The sequence below is a fragment of the Glarea lozoyensis genome, assembly GCF_000409485.1.
Source record: "Glarea lozoyensis ATCC 20868 chromosome Unknown GLAREA19, whole genome shotgun sequence".
In the NCBI taxonomy this organism is placed as follows: domain Eukaryota; kingdom Fungi; phylum Ascomycota; class Leotiomycetes; order Helotiales; family Helotiaceae; genus Glarea; species Glarea lozoyensis.
Genome location: NW_007360993.1, coordinates 422,359 through 440,981, shown reverse-complemented (window position 1 = coordinate 440,981; position 18,623 = coordinate 422,359). Strand labels below are relative to the sequence as shown.

General features: G+C 46.6%; 6 protein-coding genes across 6 annotated transcripts; 4 read left to right on the top strand and 2 right to left on the bottom strand.

Moving 5' to 3' along the window:
• Positions 1-3,371: 3,371 nt before the first annotated feature.
• GLAREA_12662 (Concanavalin A-like lectins/glucanase) lies at positions 3,372-4,222 on the top strand (the record flags this gene model as incomplete). Its single annotated transcript, XM_008083443.1, has 3 exons — positions 3,372-3,703; positions 3,758-4,110; positions 4,173-4,222. The coding sequence occupies 3 exons, from the start codon at positions 3,372-3,374 to the stop codon at positions 4,220-4,222; spliced, it is 735 nt and encodes a 244-aa protein (XP_008081634.1).
• A 295-nt stretch (positions 4,223-4,517) lies between these two features.
• On the bottom strand, positions 4,518-5,943 carry GLAREA_12661 (S-adenosyl-L-methionine-dependent methyltransferase; the record flags this gene model as incomplete). The annotated part of the gene is made up of 5 exons (XM_008083442.1): positions 4,518-4,837; positions 4,928-5,385; positions 5,431-5,554; positions 5,601-5,724; positions 5,776-5,943. The coding sequence occupies 5 exons, from the start codon at positions 5,941-5,943 to the stop codon at positions 4,518-4,520; spliced, it is 1,194 nt and encodes a 397-aa protein (XP_008081633.1).
• Positions 5,944-7,588: 1,645 nt separating this feature from the next.
• Positions 7,589-9,250, top strand: GLAREA_12660 (S-adenosyl-L-methionine-dependent methyltransferase; the record flags this gene model as incomplete). The annotated part of the gene is made up of 10 exons (XM_008083441.1): positions 7,589-7,630; positions 7,717-7,751; positions 7,814-7,952; positions 8,160-8,186; positions 8,236-8,273; positions 8,322-8,462; positions 8,510-8,638; positions 8,740-9,011; positions 9,066-9,084; positions 9,163-9,250. 10 exons carry the CDS (start codon positions 7,589-7,591, stop codon positions 9,248-9,250), a joined length of 930 nt encoding a protein of 309 aa, XP_008081632.1.
• Positions 9,251-9,768: 518 nt separating this feature from the next.
• On the top strand, positions 9,769-10,575 carry GLAREA_12659 (uncharacterized protein; the record flags this gene model as incomplete). Its single annotated transcript, XM_008083440.1, has 1 exon — positions 9,769-10,575. One exon carries the CDS (start codon positions 9,769-9,771, stop codon positions 10,573-10,575), a length of 807 nt encoding a protein of 268 aa, XP_008081631.1.
• Positions 10,576-12,367: 1,792 nt separating this feature from the next.
• GLAREA_12658 (Cellulose-binding protein) lies at positions 12,368-13,605 on the top strand (the record flags this gene model as incomplete). Its single annotated transcript, XM_008083439.1, has 2 exons — positions 12,368-12,604; positions 12,658-13,605. 2 exons carry the CDS (start codon positions 12,368-12,370, stop codon positions 13,603-13,605), a joined length of 1,185 nt encoding a protein of 394 aa, XP_008081630.1.
• Positions 13,606-13,984: 379 nt separating this feature from the next.
• Positions 13,985-14,570, bottom strand: GLAREA_12657 (uncharacterized protein; the record flags this gene model as incomplete). The annotated part of the gene is made up of 3 exons (XM_008083438.1): positions 13,985-14,013; positions 14,103-14,307; positions 14,451-14,570. 3 exons carry the CDS (start codon positions 14,568-14,570, stop codon positions 13,985-13,987), a joined length of 354 nt encoding a protein of 117 aa, XP_008081629.1.
• Between the last annotated feature and the right edge of the window lie 4,053 nt (positions 14,571-18,623).

Here is an 18,623-nt window from a genome sequence, read left to right as displayed (position 1 = left end):
TTCCAACCCAAATTCTTGGTCCACCCCTGGGTATTTGAACCACGCGATGGGACACACCCAATATCAAATAGACTGCTGATTGCATGAGATATATACTCGGGCGTATTACTTTCAATCAAACTGCTTCATAGCCGCAATAGGCTCTGATATCAAGTGACATGGTGGTCAGAGTGAGAAGTGGATATCATTAGAGATACTTCCTGCTCATGTTTCCTTTTCTCCTGGTCTTGCCACTGGATTTTCGTTTCCTTTATTGTGGATGAGAGCTTTCGTGATGGATCTTCGTGTTTTCGCGGGATCTGCTTTCGTTACTTGCATGTGGCTTTCCGGACGAGAGCTTGGTGTTTTCTCAACCCAGCTTCCGACAACTCAAATCATTCAAAGTCCGACAAGTCATAGCACATCAAGTCCACCAAGTGGTGAACTCTCATCCCGTGTCAACTTCCTTTCCCTTTTTCATCATTTCATTCCACCAACACCTCCAAATTACACCTCTCTCCTCTGGCTAAATCCTCCTTTCGCTCGGCACATCCGGAAGCACCATCACATCACCCAAAATTCATCGCGAAAATTTCTGTTCATCCAAGTCTTTTTTATATTGTTCTTGTATGTCAATCCAAGAGTTTGTGCCAATCGTTTGGCGCTCAGCCTAAGTGTGGGGATGGCACAGCACAGCACTGGACGGCTCGCACATGTCACGTTTTGCGGGGGAGGCTTGATGGCTTGATGGACGTCGGTCGGAGATTTAGGATTTAGGACGGACGTGATGAACGACCAAGACGACGTGATGGATGTCCAAGAATGGTCGTGGATGGTTAGGATGTATTGGCATCATCCATTGATGCTTATTTGATCGACACTTCGTTGCGAGGTTTTTTGTGTTCGAATTGCTGTCGAGGTTCCTATTCGGCGTTCGGAATACAATTCTCAGTCTATACATGCCGAGGACCGTAATCCACAAATTATCTTTGATGTTCGAAATGTATTGATTCGCATCGTTTTTCCATTGCTTATTTGATCGACACTTCGTTACGAGGTATCACTCTACTCGGATTGCTGAGTCAAGATAGCCCGTCGGGATACAAAGTCTCAATCTACACACACTGCGGCGATCCAAGAGATATCATATGTATCCTGTGTATCAGAAGTATGTTCGCATCGTTTTTTGATGTTTCTTCGATCGACACGTCGTTATGAGAGGTATTCGAGGTATCTGTTCGAGAAACAAGTGTCTTGCTACAACGTACCGGGCATTGTAACACAAGGATTACAAGCCAAGAATTATCGTGGATATTCGGGAAGTATTTCGCATCGCCCTTCAACTCTATATTCAATCGAGAGTTGTTGCAAGGTACCTGTCCAAGACGTTAAATCGAGGTATGCGCTTGAGAGACGAGTGTCTTACCAACATATAAATACCGCGCATTACAACCCAAGAATAATCATCGATATTCGCATCGTGCTTTCATACTTATTCGCCCGACACTCCGTACTAAGATGGATGTCTGTTTGATCTATTTATTCGAGATACTCATTCGTTAAAGCAACGTACCAAACATCGTGACGCAAGGATTAAAAACAAAGAATCATCATGGATACTCGAAATATATCAACATCGTCCGTCCAATAGGCCTTTTAATCGACAATCCCTTACTCCTCACCTATTTCTAAATAACTTAGTCGCGATACATCCTTAGGAGATAGATGCATTCTCTACAACATACCTCGAATCATCATAACATCGTCCGTCCAATCCTCACACAAACGACACTTTCTCCCAAGATCCCTATCCATTCGAATTACTCCATCGATATTTAAAAAGTGTATGTAGCGCGAGGTGCGACTTACAGAGGTGTGGAAAGTAAGTCTATAGTTCACTGTTTTGTGGGTTGTAAGATGACGAACTGTGAAAGATCCACGGATGTTGCGCATCACGTGGAAGACTCCGACGAGGTACTCTCTCGGAAGACGATTCTCTAGCTAAAAGAATACAAGAGTAATCGTCGATGTTGGAAGTATGGGCGTTTTTTAGTTTTCATGCTTATTCGAGCTGAATTTTATTGTATAGTGCGTACCATTCAAATTATCAAGGCAAAGTACTCTAGAGAAATATAAGATAAGCTTTTTATCTTAAACGTACCGACGACTATTCTTTCTAAGCTCTAAATAATATCTATAGATACTTTATCTACCTAGAATGAGACATTTCGGCGGAGGCCCATTCAACGTTAATAAACACTTGATAAGGAGGTATCTATTTAAATCACTAAGTGGATTCCTCTTCGAGAAACGAATTTCTGGCCGCAGGACTCCTCTCTTTAAGCTCAGAGGGACATGGATGGACACTTTCTCCGCTAAGGAGATATTGGCCTAGTCTGTTTAATACTCCTTTGAACAACATTCCAACGAAAGGCTTTCTGTTGAGATTGCAAAGCCGAGGATTCTGGCGACAAAATACCACTTTTCGATCACTTAGCAATATGTTAATATTCGCTTCCGTCGGAGACAATTCAGCTTTCTCATCCAAATAATTTCGGAAGCTGGTTAGTTGGGTTTATATGTCATGTAAGTAAGTACCCACCACGACCCTTTTTCACCGTTGTCTTCCGTCTCCTATCCCATTCCCATCCAGCTGATCATCAAAGTATAGTAACCCTGTCCACTCAACAACATCCCTCTCCGTTTGTTCCCACATGAAAATCGCCAGATTCATTAATCCACCATCTTCTTCCAATCCTCCGCTTCCAAAAAACCATCTTCCCAGACACAATAAACTCAAAACATATTATAGTCATTCGGTCAAGGGATCCCCCAAAACGAAACAGTTCATCCGATCTTCCCCACCCGACTAGTAAGGATCCGCCTTTCTAAACACGATCTCGAATTCTCAACATCACACCCATCGAAGCTTTCCGGACAATTGATCGCTCCGATGGAGAAATGCGACCGGATTTTTCCTGGGCGATGACATTTGTTGTTGCTGCTCCTGGATATCGTAGGTGCGGAGCCGTTCAGACTCGGTATACCGAACCTAAGAGAATCCTATTCCAAAAGGATGAAGAGGATGAAAGAGACGGAATTTAAGGAATAAAGTTTTATTGGATCGTATATCTCGAACGACGACCCCTCTTTCGGCATTGACGGGGAGGTGGAGACGTGGGAGCGGGAAATGAAGCTATCCACAAATAAACGAGACGCGGCAGTCTGGAAAAAGGTTAGGTGCGCCATTTGAACATGGATGGGAGAGGGTCTTTCGGAGGGGATCTTGATGGAAATGAGGGTTATTTCCGAGGTGGAAAAGAGTATATAGACCTCCATATCCCAAAGGGAAAAGGGAACTTGCAGGTCAACCTCTCACACAACCACCCAACATGCTCTTCCCCATCCTCCTCCTCCTCGCCGGCGCCCTCGCGACCCCAACGCCCGTCGAGAAACGCGCAACCACCATGTGCGGCGGCTGGGGCACCGTCCCTACCGCCGGCTTCACCGTCTACCACAACAACTGGGGCGCCGGGGCCGCGACGTCGGGCTCGCAATGCACGACGTTCAACTCGGTCAGCGCCGCGAAATCCTTCTCGTGGTCGACGTCGTGGAGTTGGGCGGGCGGAAACGTGAACGTGAAATCATACAGCAACGTCGCGCTGGAGAATGTCAATAAGAAATTATCGGCGATTACGTCGATCCCGTCGACGTGGACGTGGAGGTACGTACTCCCCCGGTACCGGTAGTGGGCGTGGTGTTGATGGAGAGAGTATAGGTATACGGGTACATCGATGGTCTCGGACGTGTCTTACGACCTCTGGCTCGCGCCCTCGGTCGGCGCGAACAATAAATACGAGATCATGATCTGGGTTGGCTCCTACGGCGGCGCTGGACCCATCTCGTCGACGGGCAGCACGCCGCTCGCGAGTCCGACTATCGCGGGCACGAAATGGAAGTTGTTCAAGGGGCCGAATGGGGATACGACTGTCTTCTCGTTCGTGGCGCCGGCCAATATCGGGAATTTTGCGGGCGATTTGAATTTGTTTTTTAAGTATTTGACCGCGAGTCAGGGGGTGAGTAGTGATATGGTGGTGACGAGTTTGCAGGCCGGGACGGAACCTTTTGTTGGTAAGTCGATGTTCTGAGATGGGTAATGGAGGGGGAGATGATGCTAACGTACTGGATTGTAGGTTCGAATTGTGTGTTTACTACTTCGGCATATACTATTAGTGTCAAATAGGTGAGGCGACTGCGAGATGCGGGTGGATGTTCGATGTATATATTTAAGTCTATCGATGGGTAGAATGTTTATAAATTTATAGCGCGGCTGAACAGCTAGCTTGTTATCATGTGAGGGGAAAAAAGAATCTAGCAAATTAACCATCTTCGCTGATTTCGAAGGATATCTTGTATTTTATGCCACGTCAGTACTTGACGAATAGACACTTTGATCAGCTTTCAATCAACCCAAGATGGTTTCGAGGTGTAACTGAGAGGGCTACATTCTTTCGTATGAAGCCTCCTTCCACTCCAAATCACTGTTTCAACCGTCCCTCAACAACAGCCTGCCCCCCTCCCTCCTCCCTCCAAACCTTCACAAACTCCAACCCCACATCCTCAAGTAGCTGCTTGAATTCCTTCTCGCTCCGCTCCTTGCCGCCGATGGCAATCATCACCATGTCCATCCAATACGGACTCATATCCTCGCCGACCTCGGTTTGGGCGGGAATAACGAGGTCCGCGATGAGGAGACGCGAGGTAGGTCCCATGGCGGCGACGGCTTGTTTGAGGATGGAAATGCAGACGTCGTCTTGGTAATTGTGCATTATGCGGCGGTAGTAGTAGATGTGTGCGTCTGAAAGAAGGGATTAGTGAGGTAAAAGGGGGAAGGAAAAGGGGAAAGGGACGAAAGAGGAGAGGGAAAGAGGCGGAGGGAGGGAGGTACTTTTAACAGGTTGTTCGGTGTAGAAATCATAAGGCATCTTTTCGACGCCAGGAAGAAGATCTTGAGGTACGGAATCTAGAACTGGCGGTCTGTCTTGTAAGATCAATTTCGAATTCATACCAAAGACATTTCCAGTCTCGTTGGCGATAGCAAGAAGTGCCTGACCACGTCCACCACCGATATCAACCATAAAAGCACGGTCAGGCTCGGCCTTGACTTGTTCTTCTAGCGATTTGAAAGGGAACATGCCGAGGATTGGAAGACCGGCTTCTTGCTGCATCATGGCTTTGTTGAACATGTTGAAGCGTTCCGGGTTTTCTGTTAGAACTTCGTAGAAGGTTAGACCTTCGCGGCCGTAGGCGAATGAGTAGGGGGTTTTGCGGAGGTCGACTAGGTCTTCTGGGGATTTGGTCTTGAAGTATTCGGGCCATTTGAAGTAACAGGCTCGCATGTTGATACTAGGGATGGTTAGTCAGGTGATGATATATTAAGCGTAGACCGACCATAAGTTGAAGAAGTCTACAGCGGCGCCTTCGAGGTAGGCCATTGATTTTGGTGTATGCGCGTAGGTATCTTCACCAGTCAAGGCGACGACACCAGTTCCGGTGAGCATTCTCATGAGACGAACTGAAGTTGTTAGCGAGGTCGAATCTGAGAGGATGAAAGTACTTACCGACAATACCAGTAGGTAATTTGATCAATTTACCAAGCTCTTCAGCGGTGATACTTCCTTGTTTAGGCATTTTTTCGAAGGCTCCCATCTTGACCATGACATCTAAAGACGTTGATGTGTTCATCTGTCGGAATCTTAGTCTCAAACTTTGCATAAGCGGATGAAGTCAACTCACAAATGTCCATTGTCTCATTAGTGCATCCACAGGATCTTCCAACTCCAGATACAAAAGATCCAATTGCTTCATCAACTCGTATCTCTCTTGACGATTGCCATTGTACTTCTTTGCAGCGGCGAGAATTGCCTCGGCCTTGCTCACGACATCAGACTCTGTTGACCCCATTGTTGAAGATATTCCGTTGTGAAAGTGGCAATGCTGGATTAGGAGCTGTCAAATTTGAGCTATTTCAAGAACACGACAGACCTGAGTCACTTGACTGTCAACAAACAAATCAGAAAAGATAGCAATCCAGAATGATTGACGATCCAGCTCAGTTTGTTCTGTCGATGTTGCTGAAGAAAGAAAGTATCCCTCATCTGGCGGCAGAAAAACAAACAATCATACCTGCCCCTCGACCGGCGGGCTGGGCTGGGCTCCTGCATATTTTGCTGGCACTTGGATGGATGGCCAGGTCTGGAAGTTCTCCCGATGGCTGAGTGGGGACTTTGCAGGCCGCGCTGTAGAAAAGATGTTTGTATTTCTGCGTATTTTGAATTCAACCTCTTTTACATTGATGCCAATCTGAATAGACGCGAGACGACCGATCTGACACGACTCGTTGCACGAAATGCGCGGCAAGCGATGAGTGAGGATGTGCGAGCGACTGTTGAGGTTGTCACCCGCGATTCCGTGGATTCAACCGAATGCAGCGAATGTAACCTTCTGCCTTAGGTTCATTTCCTCAGGTTGCATGCCGATGTCTTATCGTTATCTTTATCGATAGCCCGATACGGAATCGAGCGGGGAGGTCGGCTTCGGGCCGGCGAGCCAGCGAACCGTGTGAACACGTGCATATTGCGAGGTTGCGGTGCCGAGACCGATACTGTACGACTGCCTCTGCGTATGCGGGTGATTGTCCCTCGACATCAAGATGGATGCGTTTCCAATCCATCAGTCAGACTTTCACGTGGGATGATTGATGGAAAAGGTGAGGATTTACGCAGTTGGTTACACGGAATAGATTACTTACACGGCTTTATGCTGCAGGCGTCGTGATGTATCATTCCGCCGAGGTTCAATTGGCAGCACGGCATCGAGCGCAGCGAGCAAAAGCCTCCACGGCAGTGGCCCAGCGGAGCGTCATTCGAGAGCCCGTCTTTGGTAGGAAGAAAGAACCTTAGAAAACAGAATCAAACGTTTGAATTGAATCAAGTATGTAAAATCATATAGGATAATGATTAATTCAACTAAGTATCCATCTCGAATCTCATGATCTCCCTCGATCTCTTCGAGGGTCCCCTACTCCCCGTCTTCCCCGTGCTGCTGCTGCCGTCTCCACTCCCGTCGTAAGTTTCGTCGTATCTTTCCCTTTTGGACTGGACCTACCCTACATTGCCTAGGTACAAACCCTACAGGATCGTACAGGTCTTCTTTCGTCACTTTCCCTCGTGGCATTTTTCCATCCACCCTACCTGCCGTGCTCCCCCAACGGTTGCGAAGAAGGACATCGTGATACGCATTGCAGCAAGTCGAGTATCAAGCCTCCGTCAGCAACGAGCTTCATCTGCCGTACCAATCATCACTTATCCGTCGCATTCTACTTCAACACCAACATCGCATTCTCACAAGACGCTGACGCAACATTGCTCTGACACTACTTATCTCCATTGCGCGCACAAATATTTCTACGGAGCCCGTTGGAATCCTGCTCGAGATAGCCTCGGAATTGGCCAAATACGAACGCGCCCACCGCATACAAAGACAATCGTCCAGCTGAAGCATTCAGAATATCCATCGCTTCATTTCCTGGTGAAACCTTATCTTAATGATGCACGACGAAGAGGAACACATTGAAGCCGAAAGCTCAGATGTGCGTTGTCAATCCCCGCAGCAAGATCGTCAATGAAGCCTGCAACAAACGGGGCGCTGAAGCATAACATACTGATAATTTGACAGGGTTTCGATGGCGATTCGGCCTACGCCGGGTCCACGTAAGAACCACATCTTTCACAGCAGTATTGATCATGAATCGTCGCTGATGATTGGAAAACAGGTCTGGCAGTCTAACGGAGACATTAGCCTCGGCGATAGCCCGTGGAGTAGAAGAACATGGCAGAACTTATGCTGCATATGGGAATGAAGGCATGTCGCAAGTGGGGATTCGTGTTTGGTATACTAACGGAATTGACAGAGTATGGTCTGCCTATTGACGAAGAAGAGTTGGACCGGATCGACATGTCGCATGCGAAGTATGTAATGTTGATGGAGAAGAATCTCTTCTTGGCGCCGATATCACAAATTCCTCAAAGAATATTGGATTTAGGGACAGGGACAGGTATATGGGCAATAAATGTGGGCAAATTGAATGATCCAAGAGACACTGCTGACGATATCGATAGATGGCTGACGCTTATCCTTCCGCTGAGGTACATTACTCTCAAATGTGCTATTTATGCCTCTTGTTAACCGATACAGGTTCTTGGTCTAGATATCGCACCAGTTCAACCTCAATGGTGAGAGACGTCCTTTAAGAGTGCTTACGATTATGCTTATACGTAAAGGGTACCACCCAACTGTCGATTCGAGATTGACGATATTGAAATGCCATGGACGTTGGATGCGGATAGTTTCGACTTTATACACGCTCGAGATCTTCTGCTGTCTGTCCGCGATTGGCCAAAATTAATTCAGCAATCTTACGAGTAAGCTAGACTTCTCTTTGTTGCGGATTAAGCTAATTGTTTCGTAGTCACATAAAACCTGGTGGTTATTTAGAGCTTCAATGTGTATGGCCAAAATTAAAATGTGACGATGGCTCTGCACCTCGTGAAAGTGGTTTGATGGAGTTTAGTAGAAACGCCTTGGATGCTTCTCAAGTGTAGGTTACCCGTTCTACTTATCGTGTTTCCTGATCATCTTCGGATCTTTGAACGATCTTTTGACGAGCTAAATCTAACGCTGCATACTGACATACAATAGACTTGGTGTTCCACTCAGTGCTTGCGTCGATTACGCCGAGTGGATGACCGCTACAGGATTCGAAGACGTAACAGAAAAGCGTATGAAAATGCCAAGCTCTCCATGGCCAAAAGACAAACGAATGAAGCTTATCGGTGCTTTCGAGATGCATAATTTATTAAGAGGCATCAGTGGCATGAGTCTTCGGATGTTTAACAAAGCCTATGGATGGTCACAGGAGCAGATTGAATTATTTCTGGTCAAAGTCAGGCAAGATATAGCACACTTGAAGTGTAAGTTCATGGCTTCTTTTGCATTTGGGATTTTGTGTGCTAATGATTATATAGATCATACTTATTTTGAATTGTAAGTTGAAGCAAACTGGACAATGTTTCCACAGCGGCTCTAATTCTGGTGCTCTTGCTGATCATTTCTCCTTTAAAGTGTTATAGTACATGGTAGAAAACCAGGTGGTCCTACAACAGATCTACCGGACGCTCCGCTATTACAAACTCCAACGACGCACAACTGAACATCGCATCCTGTCACTTTTATGTGGGATAGGTTTTGAAAGGCGTCAAAAAGGATCGGGGTGTCAGGATTTTATTTAGGGGGAGCGACGGGAGGTCAAGACAGGTAGGTAATTAGTGTTGCTTACTGTTATATATAGAAAAGTATCTATTATATCTTGAACATCTTGCATGCCGCAAGTAGGCAGATCCATTATTGCATAATGGTAGCCTTTTAATTTTCTACTCCATAAGTATATTTCGAAATATAAAGATTGAGAAGGTTTTAAGGGGAAAAAAAGCTCTCTATGAGTTTGTTACACACTCGTACTCGTATTAGTCGGGACGGACTTTCCTAATCTTCCGGGATACTTTTCAACTTTTAGATCATTTTCATTACGAGGTATTTGTACAAGACTGTTATCAACCTAAATTTTTTATACAATAGTAACTTTCATTTTATATAAGACCTCACTAAATTCTGTTGAGCAAAGCTCATGCAATTCAATTTTCAAACTTCAAAGTTCGCACTCTCACAATCATGACCCCCTCCCAAACCACCACAGACATAAACACCCTCTCCCATTTCCTCGCACACCCTCAGATCACGTCGCTGGATACGTGCGATCCGGTGGATTGCATCGTCATCTGCGCATCTTCCGTGCTCTACCAAGCCACCACCCTTTTCGAAACCCTTCAATCACGGGCTGATCTCACAACCACCCTCGTGTTGTGTGGTGGGATTGGGCACTCAACAAAACTTATTTGGGAGGCGGTGGCCAGACATCCAATCTACTCTGCTATCGCGGACCAAATAAACGGAATACCTGAAGCTAGGGTGCTGGAATTGATCATGAAGAGGTTTTATCCTGGGATTGAGGGGAGGGTTAAGGTTTTGGTGGAGGATCAATCGACGAATTGTGGTGCTAATGCGTATGAATGCCGAAAGGTTCTCGAGAACGCTGGTGCTGAGATGCCGAAGACGTGTGTTGTGATTCAAGATCCCACCATGTCCCTCCGCACCCACGCTTCTTTCGTGCATACCTTTCGCGACCTTCCTAACCCTCCAACATTTCTAAGTTGTCCGGTCTTCGTCCCTCGAGTCCGAAATTCGGATCTTGGGGGTGAGGAGGTGGTGTTCGATGTGTCTGGAGTAGAGAGTGAGGAGTTGTGGGAGATGGATCGGTTCTTGGAGTTGCTGGTAGGCGAGATTCCGAGGTTGAGAGATGATGAGGGGGGGTATGGACCTAGGGGGAGGGGGTTTATTGGGCATGTGGATGTGCCCGGGGAGGTTGAGGGGGCGTGGGGGAGGGTTAGGAGGGTTGGGGGAGGAGATGAAGGAGGGTGATGGGGGAAGCAGAATTTGGCTGGTTGTGAGGTTGAGGGTAAACATGAGGATCTGTGTTGATGGAGAGGGCTGTGAACAAAGAAGATACATGCTCATCGACACATCAGCATAAGTACATCATCACACAACATGGTCTTGCAAATCCGAACTCAAGAAAATTCGCACGAAGAACCTACCAACCACATTAATCATCCGAACTCTACGAACAATTGATCCCACGGCTTCAATCATTCAACCATCACAACTAAATAAGAAGTATCTGCAAAAATCGTGTGAAATTCTGGGAATTCACATCTCAAGGGTATTCATATCGGAATTCCCCGAACGAATGTTGGGAGTTGATGATTCTTGCCTCTTATTTTGGACGGAAATCTGGCAGTTGAGCTGGGAAAGGGAAAGCAAGATAAAACCTCGTTCTCTCACCAACGCTCCGAGCGCCTGGGAACTCGAAATATATAGACAGGTCCATCAAGCGTATTCGCTTCAGATGCCATTTCTCTGCCGAGGTACTCTATTTGTGCGGAGATTTTTTGTATTACATGTGTTCTAGCCCTTCAGCTCGAGCAGCCTGTCCAATAATCGACGTCTGGGATATTTGAATCTTGTTTGTTTGTTCATCTATTTCGATGCACAAAGCGGTACTCATTTTCGAGCTCGTCATGAATCAAGATTCGAGGGTCGAGGGAAGTCTACGAGAAATAATCTGACTGGTGGGAAGTGTATGTAAAAACAAAATACAGCTGATGCAGGGGAAGCGCACAGGGCAGAAATACTGTACGGCGGTACGAAGGTACCTTGCATCGAGAGAGAGAGGGCTGGATTGAAGGATATGGAAGCGCCGTGTAGTTTGAGATGTTGAAGTTGGATTCTTGGTTTTTGGCGTTTAGATCAAGATGATGATTTGGGTTCAGCTGGTCATTTCAACATGAGACTGAAATGCCATCACCATCATCTATCAACTCATGCTTTAACCTCTCCTGCCCTCCCTCGCTATTAAAAACAAATCTCCCCACCATCCGAGCCAGAACCTCAGCTGCAAAAAGGCACAGCACATTAAAAGGGACGAAAAGTGGTCACCTCAATCTATTTATCACACGCCTCCTCAAGCCATCGTGGGACGACGAACAAGCGCCGGCCCAGATCCGAGGACTGCATGGCTCGACCGAGATGAACGTTTCAACGGTACATCCACTCAACAACCTTGCGTGGTACCGTTTGCCGGGTCCTGCGAGGAGTGGGGTATTTTTCCACCGCTCAAAACAGGATAACCTTTTACGCTTAACTGGATTCTGTTTCTAGCATGGAAGCAGTGGAGTTGCGAGTGCACAGATGATTGCGGCTCCCTGGCGGCAACGTGCTGGTCTAAGCGAGACTTTCTCAAACACTCCCAAAAGAAACCTAATCTTGTTGATCTTGGCGATCGACGACAGGCGTTGTGCACCAGTGAAATATATTAATCACGCACCGGAGTTGTTTCATGAACACAAAGTATCCGATGGATATCCCTTCGTAGGGAGGCACAATTTGGAAGTGGTGGGTCGATTCCAGCTCAATCTCTGAACCATGGTCAAGAGTATATATTCCATCCGTCTCCTACTTTCTCAATCTTCTCTCACCACCGCGCCAGTCGCTCATAGCTGTTGACACTCTTTACTTGAGATTTACATTCTTTTCACCACACTCATTTTTTGCTGCTCCAATCAACTCGTTCTTTTTTACAGTTCAAATCTTCTTTTTCCATCCAAAAAGTCAATTTATCAGATCTAAAGAACCGTTTCAAACAACCGTCGATATGAGATACTCAGGATTCTTCGCAGCTGCTGCTGTTGTGGCCGTCGCCAATGCCCACACCACCATCTGGAACGCTTTCGTCGATGGTGTTGACCAAGGTGTTGGAAACAGCGCTGCTGGTTATATTCGATCCCCACCAAACAACAACCCAGTCAAGGACATCACTTCATCGGCTATGACTTGCAATGTTAACAACGTTGCTACTGCCAAGACCATTGATGTCGCTGCTGGATCCAAGGTAAGCTCAATAACTTGACGTTTCTGTTAATAGTTCTCTCGCTAATTTATTAGGTCACAATCGAATGGCACCACGACAGCAACTCTGCTTCTGACGATATCATCGACTCATCCCACAAAGGTCCAGTCATGGCCTACATCGCCCCAACCGCCTCCAACGGAGCTGGCGATGTCTGGGTCAAACTCGCCGAAGCCGGATTGAGCGGAGGAAAATGGGCTGTCGAGACCCTCATCGCCAACAAGGGAAAGCACGATGTCACCATCCCAGCCGGTCTTGCACCAGGCAAATACCTCCTCCGTGGTGAGATCATCGCTCTTCACGAGTCCGATGTGGCATACAATGTGAACCCTGCGCGCGGTGCCCAGTTTTACATGGAATGTATCCAAATCAACGTTACCGGAGCCGGAGCCACCACGCTCCCAGCTGGTGTCGCCATCCCAGGTACCTACAAGTACACCGACCCAGGAGTCGTCTTCAACCTCTACGGAGGCGCTACCTCTTACACAATCCCCGGCCCAGCAGTCTGGGACGGTAAGACTGGAGGTGCCGCTGCCCCAGCACCAGTTGCCTCATCCACCGCAGCCGTCAAGCCAACAACCGCCGCCCCAGTCGCAACCTCTGCTCCAGTCGTCGTGAAGCCAACCACCGTCGCCGCTCCAGTCGCCACCTCCGTATCCAGCGCCGTCATCGTCCCAATCGCCTCTTCAGCAGTCGTCGCTCCCCCAGCTGCAACCGCCGCCCCAGCATCCTCCACCAAGGACTCCTGCAAGAGCAAGACCACAGCCGCAGCCGTCTCTACCAAGGACTCCTGCAAATCCAAGACCTCTGCTGTCGTCGCACCAACAACCCTCCAGACCGTTGCCGTCCCAGCTCCTTCCAAGCCAGCAGCTGCTGGTGTAGCCATGTACGGCCAATGTGGTGGACAGGGTTTCACTGGCTCTACTACCTGCGCCGCTGGTACTTGTACCGTCATGAACCCTTACTACTCTCAGTGCATTTAAACTTTCTCTCTGATCGGACTTGGGGATGAAAGAAAGCTAGACTTTACGAACGTACGAAAGCGTTGATGAGCATTTTTTTAACTTACACATATTTTATCCTTTTTATGTATAAACCAAAACTTCAATTTCTTGAAAGACTGTCGAACAGATATATATTCATGAGGGTGTTTGGGGATGGGTGGAGGGGTGGGGAGTTGTACTTTATGTATATAGATTTTTAGGAAGTGTATCAAATACATGTAACCTACCAACACATACTATCAAGACATCCGCATTATCTTTGATTTCTAATCATAAATTAGCCATCTTCTTAACCTCTCTTTTAATACCATATTCACCTAATTGCAATCTACACACCATCCCCCCCTCCTACTTTTCCTTAAAATTTCCTCATCACATCATTAACCACTGTACACAAATTAGCACATCTTCCTCTCATCCCTCCCCTCAATCCCCTCCCCCACCCCTTCCCCTCTCATCTCTCAGGCATAACTCACAATCCCCACCGAACGTCGCCCCCGCCCCAAAAACCGCCGCGTTCCCAAATTTATTCGCCATGTTCTTCGCCCACTCGTGGTGTTTGGGGTTCTTCGGATGCGCCGCGTTGTCCGGGTTCTGTGCTTGTTGCGATATTGCTGAGGGGTCGAAGTTGCCGTTGGGCGAGTAGCGGGGGTCGGTGTAGGGGGAGGGGGTGTTGTTTTGCTGGGGGAGGTTAGGAGGGGTGTGTTTGAGGGGGGGGAGGAAGGGTGGAAGGGAGGGGAGGAGGAGGGGGTTAAGTGGAGGGCAGGAAGGGAGGGGAAGAAGGGATGGGATGTATAGTGAGTTCAAGAAGAAGCATTTCATACAGGTAACTGTGCCAATATACTCGCCATCTGCGCCCCCGAAAGAATCTTAGATTGTTCTAGGAATTCGAGCTCGGTGCGGATGGTGGAGAGGGAACGGTTTGTTTGTGCTGGATCTGGCATCCTTCCGTTTCGAAATCCAGCAATGAACGGTTCGGAATAAAGGTTGGTGGGGGGGATTTAAGGTCGTAGGTATCTTTCTAGGTGAGTATATATTGTTGGACTTGGCATGTATGTAAGATGGTGTTTTGGAGGGGTTCGTGAGCCCCCCCTTTTTGTTGACGTCACTTGGCGAGTAAGCGAGAAGACGGCTAGGGGATTGTTTTACATTCTAACGATGACGATAAGCTCCTTCGACGACCAATATCTAACGGAAAAACTCGGTTACCGCGGTCGGTAGAGGTCAAAAACCGTATTACACAACCAGCTACTAGAAGAACCTTAAGAACAAATCTAGTCAAAAACGAGAACCAACTACTATCTAATACGGACTTAGTAGAGAAGTCTGAAAATTCCGAAAATTCCGAGAATTCGCAGCGACCGATTTCTAACCAAAACAGCACTCGGAACGGAAATACAGACGTTGAACGTATCGAAAACAAACTCTAAGGAAAAACAACAACACAAATTGACCTCCTCTCCTACTACAAAATTCTCATCTACCTCGTCCTTTACCGTCTTCTAAACCCCCTCTCCACTGTCCCTTCGAATCTCACAAGCTCCTCCTTAATCCTCGCCTCCCACCTCTCTAAAACTACAACTAGCCTCTCCTCCCCCTCCTAGACACCCTCATTTCTCGCTTCTCTACAATACTACCCTAGTATCTTTATCCGGCTTAGTATGCCTCACGAATCTATCTATGACGCCTATGGCGCCTAAGCCAACCTAACCTCTACTCTCGTATTTAAATACCGGTTATATAACCTTTATAACATGCGATTCGAGGCCGAAGGGCCGGTGATCCTAAGATTTAAAGTAGATAAAGACTGTCGGAGGAGAGCGGAGAAGTGTCATGGGTTGTGGTATTAGAGGTAGATAGTGTTACAGCGGGTAAAGACGATTTTAGATAAAAAGGGTGTTAATAGTGTAAGGGAGAGGGGGAAGAGTAAGGGATTAAGTACGGCCACGAGGGAGAGATATATAGAGAGAATTTTTGGTACGGTGGTAGATAGGGAATTAGTGACCGAAGGGTATAGAAGGTATAGAAATTTAAGACGCATAGGGGCGTGATGGTTAGTCTGGATAGTGGGTTTACTAGGAGCTTAATATTGATTGCCTTCGCGTTCTAGTGTTTTAGGGTTTCTCTGTGTACTTACAGGATATCTGGAGTTTAGGTACTGTAGAGTACTATTTTTGGTTGAGTTAAGTAGGGGCAGCCGATTTTACTTAGCTACCTTTATTTTACTTTAAAACCTAAAGAATATATTTAGAACCTATGTCTTTTTTTTTTAATCTGCAATTCCTGTACTTTTCCATATCCTGTGCTGTCTGAACAGCACCCGTTGACATTGTAACAATACCAGCAAACCAATATATGCGTCAAGGACTCAAGACTAGCAGCAAATGTTAGCATTTCATGTACACCCACCCAACCTTCGATATACTATAGCAAATCCCTTTTTCTGGGAATTTTTTAGATTCATACTCTTACCACGGAAACCGGTATCTAAACTTTTGAAAAAGACAACTCCATTTCATTTTTATTTGTAAGGATCAAACCCTAATTATGTATTTCATCCTACATAAAATATTTCACCCCTCATTATACTATCTTGTCTATACAGACGTACACTCCTGACGACCTTTTCGCCACATTGCTGTCCCTTGCTTTAAGCTCGACGCAAAAATGCCATTAAATGCCTGCCAGCTCGCATCGACAACTAGAAGAGTCGAAACGAAAAACAAAAGAATAATCAACAAGATGTACCGAAATTTTGTTATCTTTTATCTACCTTTAGCAAAATAAAATACATTGTTTAGAATGCAAATCGCTCGACAGATTGGGAACGCTAAAGATAGGACTTTCCCGAAATGTATAAAGCACCCATTCCAAATTTCGTCCCTCATGCGAGCCTTCCCGTTTCCAGTAAAAATTAATTGGCCTGATGACCATGAAGATAACGCGAGCAAGATCCCTGGCCTGCGACAGTGATTTTATTTCTCCCGGTGTAATCAAAGTTGGTCATAGGTAACGCTTCTTTATGCCAACATAACAACCCAGACTCGAGCCAGATCACCGAGTAGTACCGTAGTATGCTCGGCAATGTTCGTAGGAGCCAGTAGCCAATCCATCTACAAGGCACAGAACGCTAATTCGTCCTCATGCATGGAAAGGATCTAGGATCCGAGGGAGGCCCGAAGGACATCAATACTGGGGTTACGCAGATGGAAGTTAAATGTAGATAGTCCGATCAATATTTGCTGGCTTTTGTCATGTGGGGCTGGTGCAGGAGAAGGATTGGAGTAGTAAGGCCGCCCAAGAGAGGACCGTGCCAAGCAAAAAGGAAGGAAGCGTAAATAGAGCAAGGGGGGGAACTGCTCAGAGTGCACCGGGGATAAAATGATGGGCTTGCTGAATCGGCAGTAAAGTGATGTAGTCCTTACTATATTCACAATTACACAGAGCGCTGCAATTTGAGTATTATCATCAACATCGTTAGTGGAATTGAATGACGACTTTCGTGAGCTAGCAAGATTTCCAGGTTGGTATCAGAGAGTGAAAAACATCATTCCAGAAACACAGCGACATTCTTGGTCTTTCTTGGTCATTTGGGTACCTAAGCTTGAGTTCCTCATAAATTAATCCTCACAACGTTTCAGCCCTGATCTTGTTCGAATTCATATGTATCGTGAAAAGAAACGTTCTAATTTTGATAATTTGCGCAGCGAGAAGCAATACTAACGCGAAGCAGTAGAGCTTTGGTAGTAGCTAGGGGGGCCGAGTTTTAGAGCTTCCTTATAAAAATCAGCTCGGATATCTGGAAAAATAGTCGTTATGTTTATACAGGTTTCACGACATTAGCTTGATACACGCTATAACTTCCATTGTTCTTCGCGGGGCTCCTACGCTGTCCTTAATTTGATAGACTCTAAAGCTATGCGCATCCGGGGGAGGGCGCTTCTTGTGGCCAGCACTCTCGTAGCGGCCGTAGTCATTACTATAGCCCACGCGATTGTCGGGCTTTTTACGCCCACCATAGACGCCTTGGCTTCGTTCTGTAAACAATACACTATAGCTTCTACTTCTACTTACTGTACCGTAGGGTTCCGTGACTTTAAGAAGAGCTGTATTTATTAATATTACGACCATTAACTTTCTTCAAAAATTAAGCAATTACTTAAAACCGACCGAATGTATAAAAATTATTAAGGAAGTCATACTAGAGTTAAGCCGCTAGTTTGGAAATAATCGTGACTGACGTGGCGCGGATGACCGTAGGTGGCGAGAATCACACTAGTGGGCATGATATTAATAGCAGCGGATGCAGTGTTTCGAGGTAGAACAACAGCGAAATCGTACTGCTTGAAATGAAAATATGGACCGCACGAAATAATAACACAAGTCGGTATTGGGCCAGACTGTCGAGATATACTTGCATGGTGTGGCCAAAACAGGAGGCAAAGGGGGAGGCACGTATTGAGTCCATGGCGGTAAAAAGCAGCGGTATGACGTCCAAGAGGTAATACGATGGCTCGAAAGCGAGAATAGAAGTGACCAGAGCAGCAACTTTGCCTAGTTAGAAGTGGTAATCAAGGGATTGGTCTTGGGCTGGCCGAATGATTGTGGCCTGGTCCTAGGTTGTGTAATGCGAGATTGTAGGTCCTCGGCTTGGGTAGGCGCGTTCGGATTGTCAGAAACTCGTCCCACATCAGCCCGGCCTCGAATAGAATGAAAATGATCAACAGTCCCATTGAGATTGCTCAAGTACCCTATAACATCCCCAAATGTGTAACGACGTTGTCCCCCTAGCTTTTTGCTCATTCTTCCAATAGCATGTTCGTCTGGTAGGGTAAAGAGCATTCATGTGACTAATTTTGACATCTTCAAACTTGCGGCGAAGATGAATGCGCTTCGGGCTCTGTGTCGTCTTATCCCGTTTCGAAACTAGCCCCCTTCTCAAGTAGTAGCCGTACTACTACGTCGTGCCCACACTCAGCAGCCCATAAGAGCGGCGT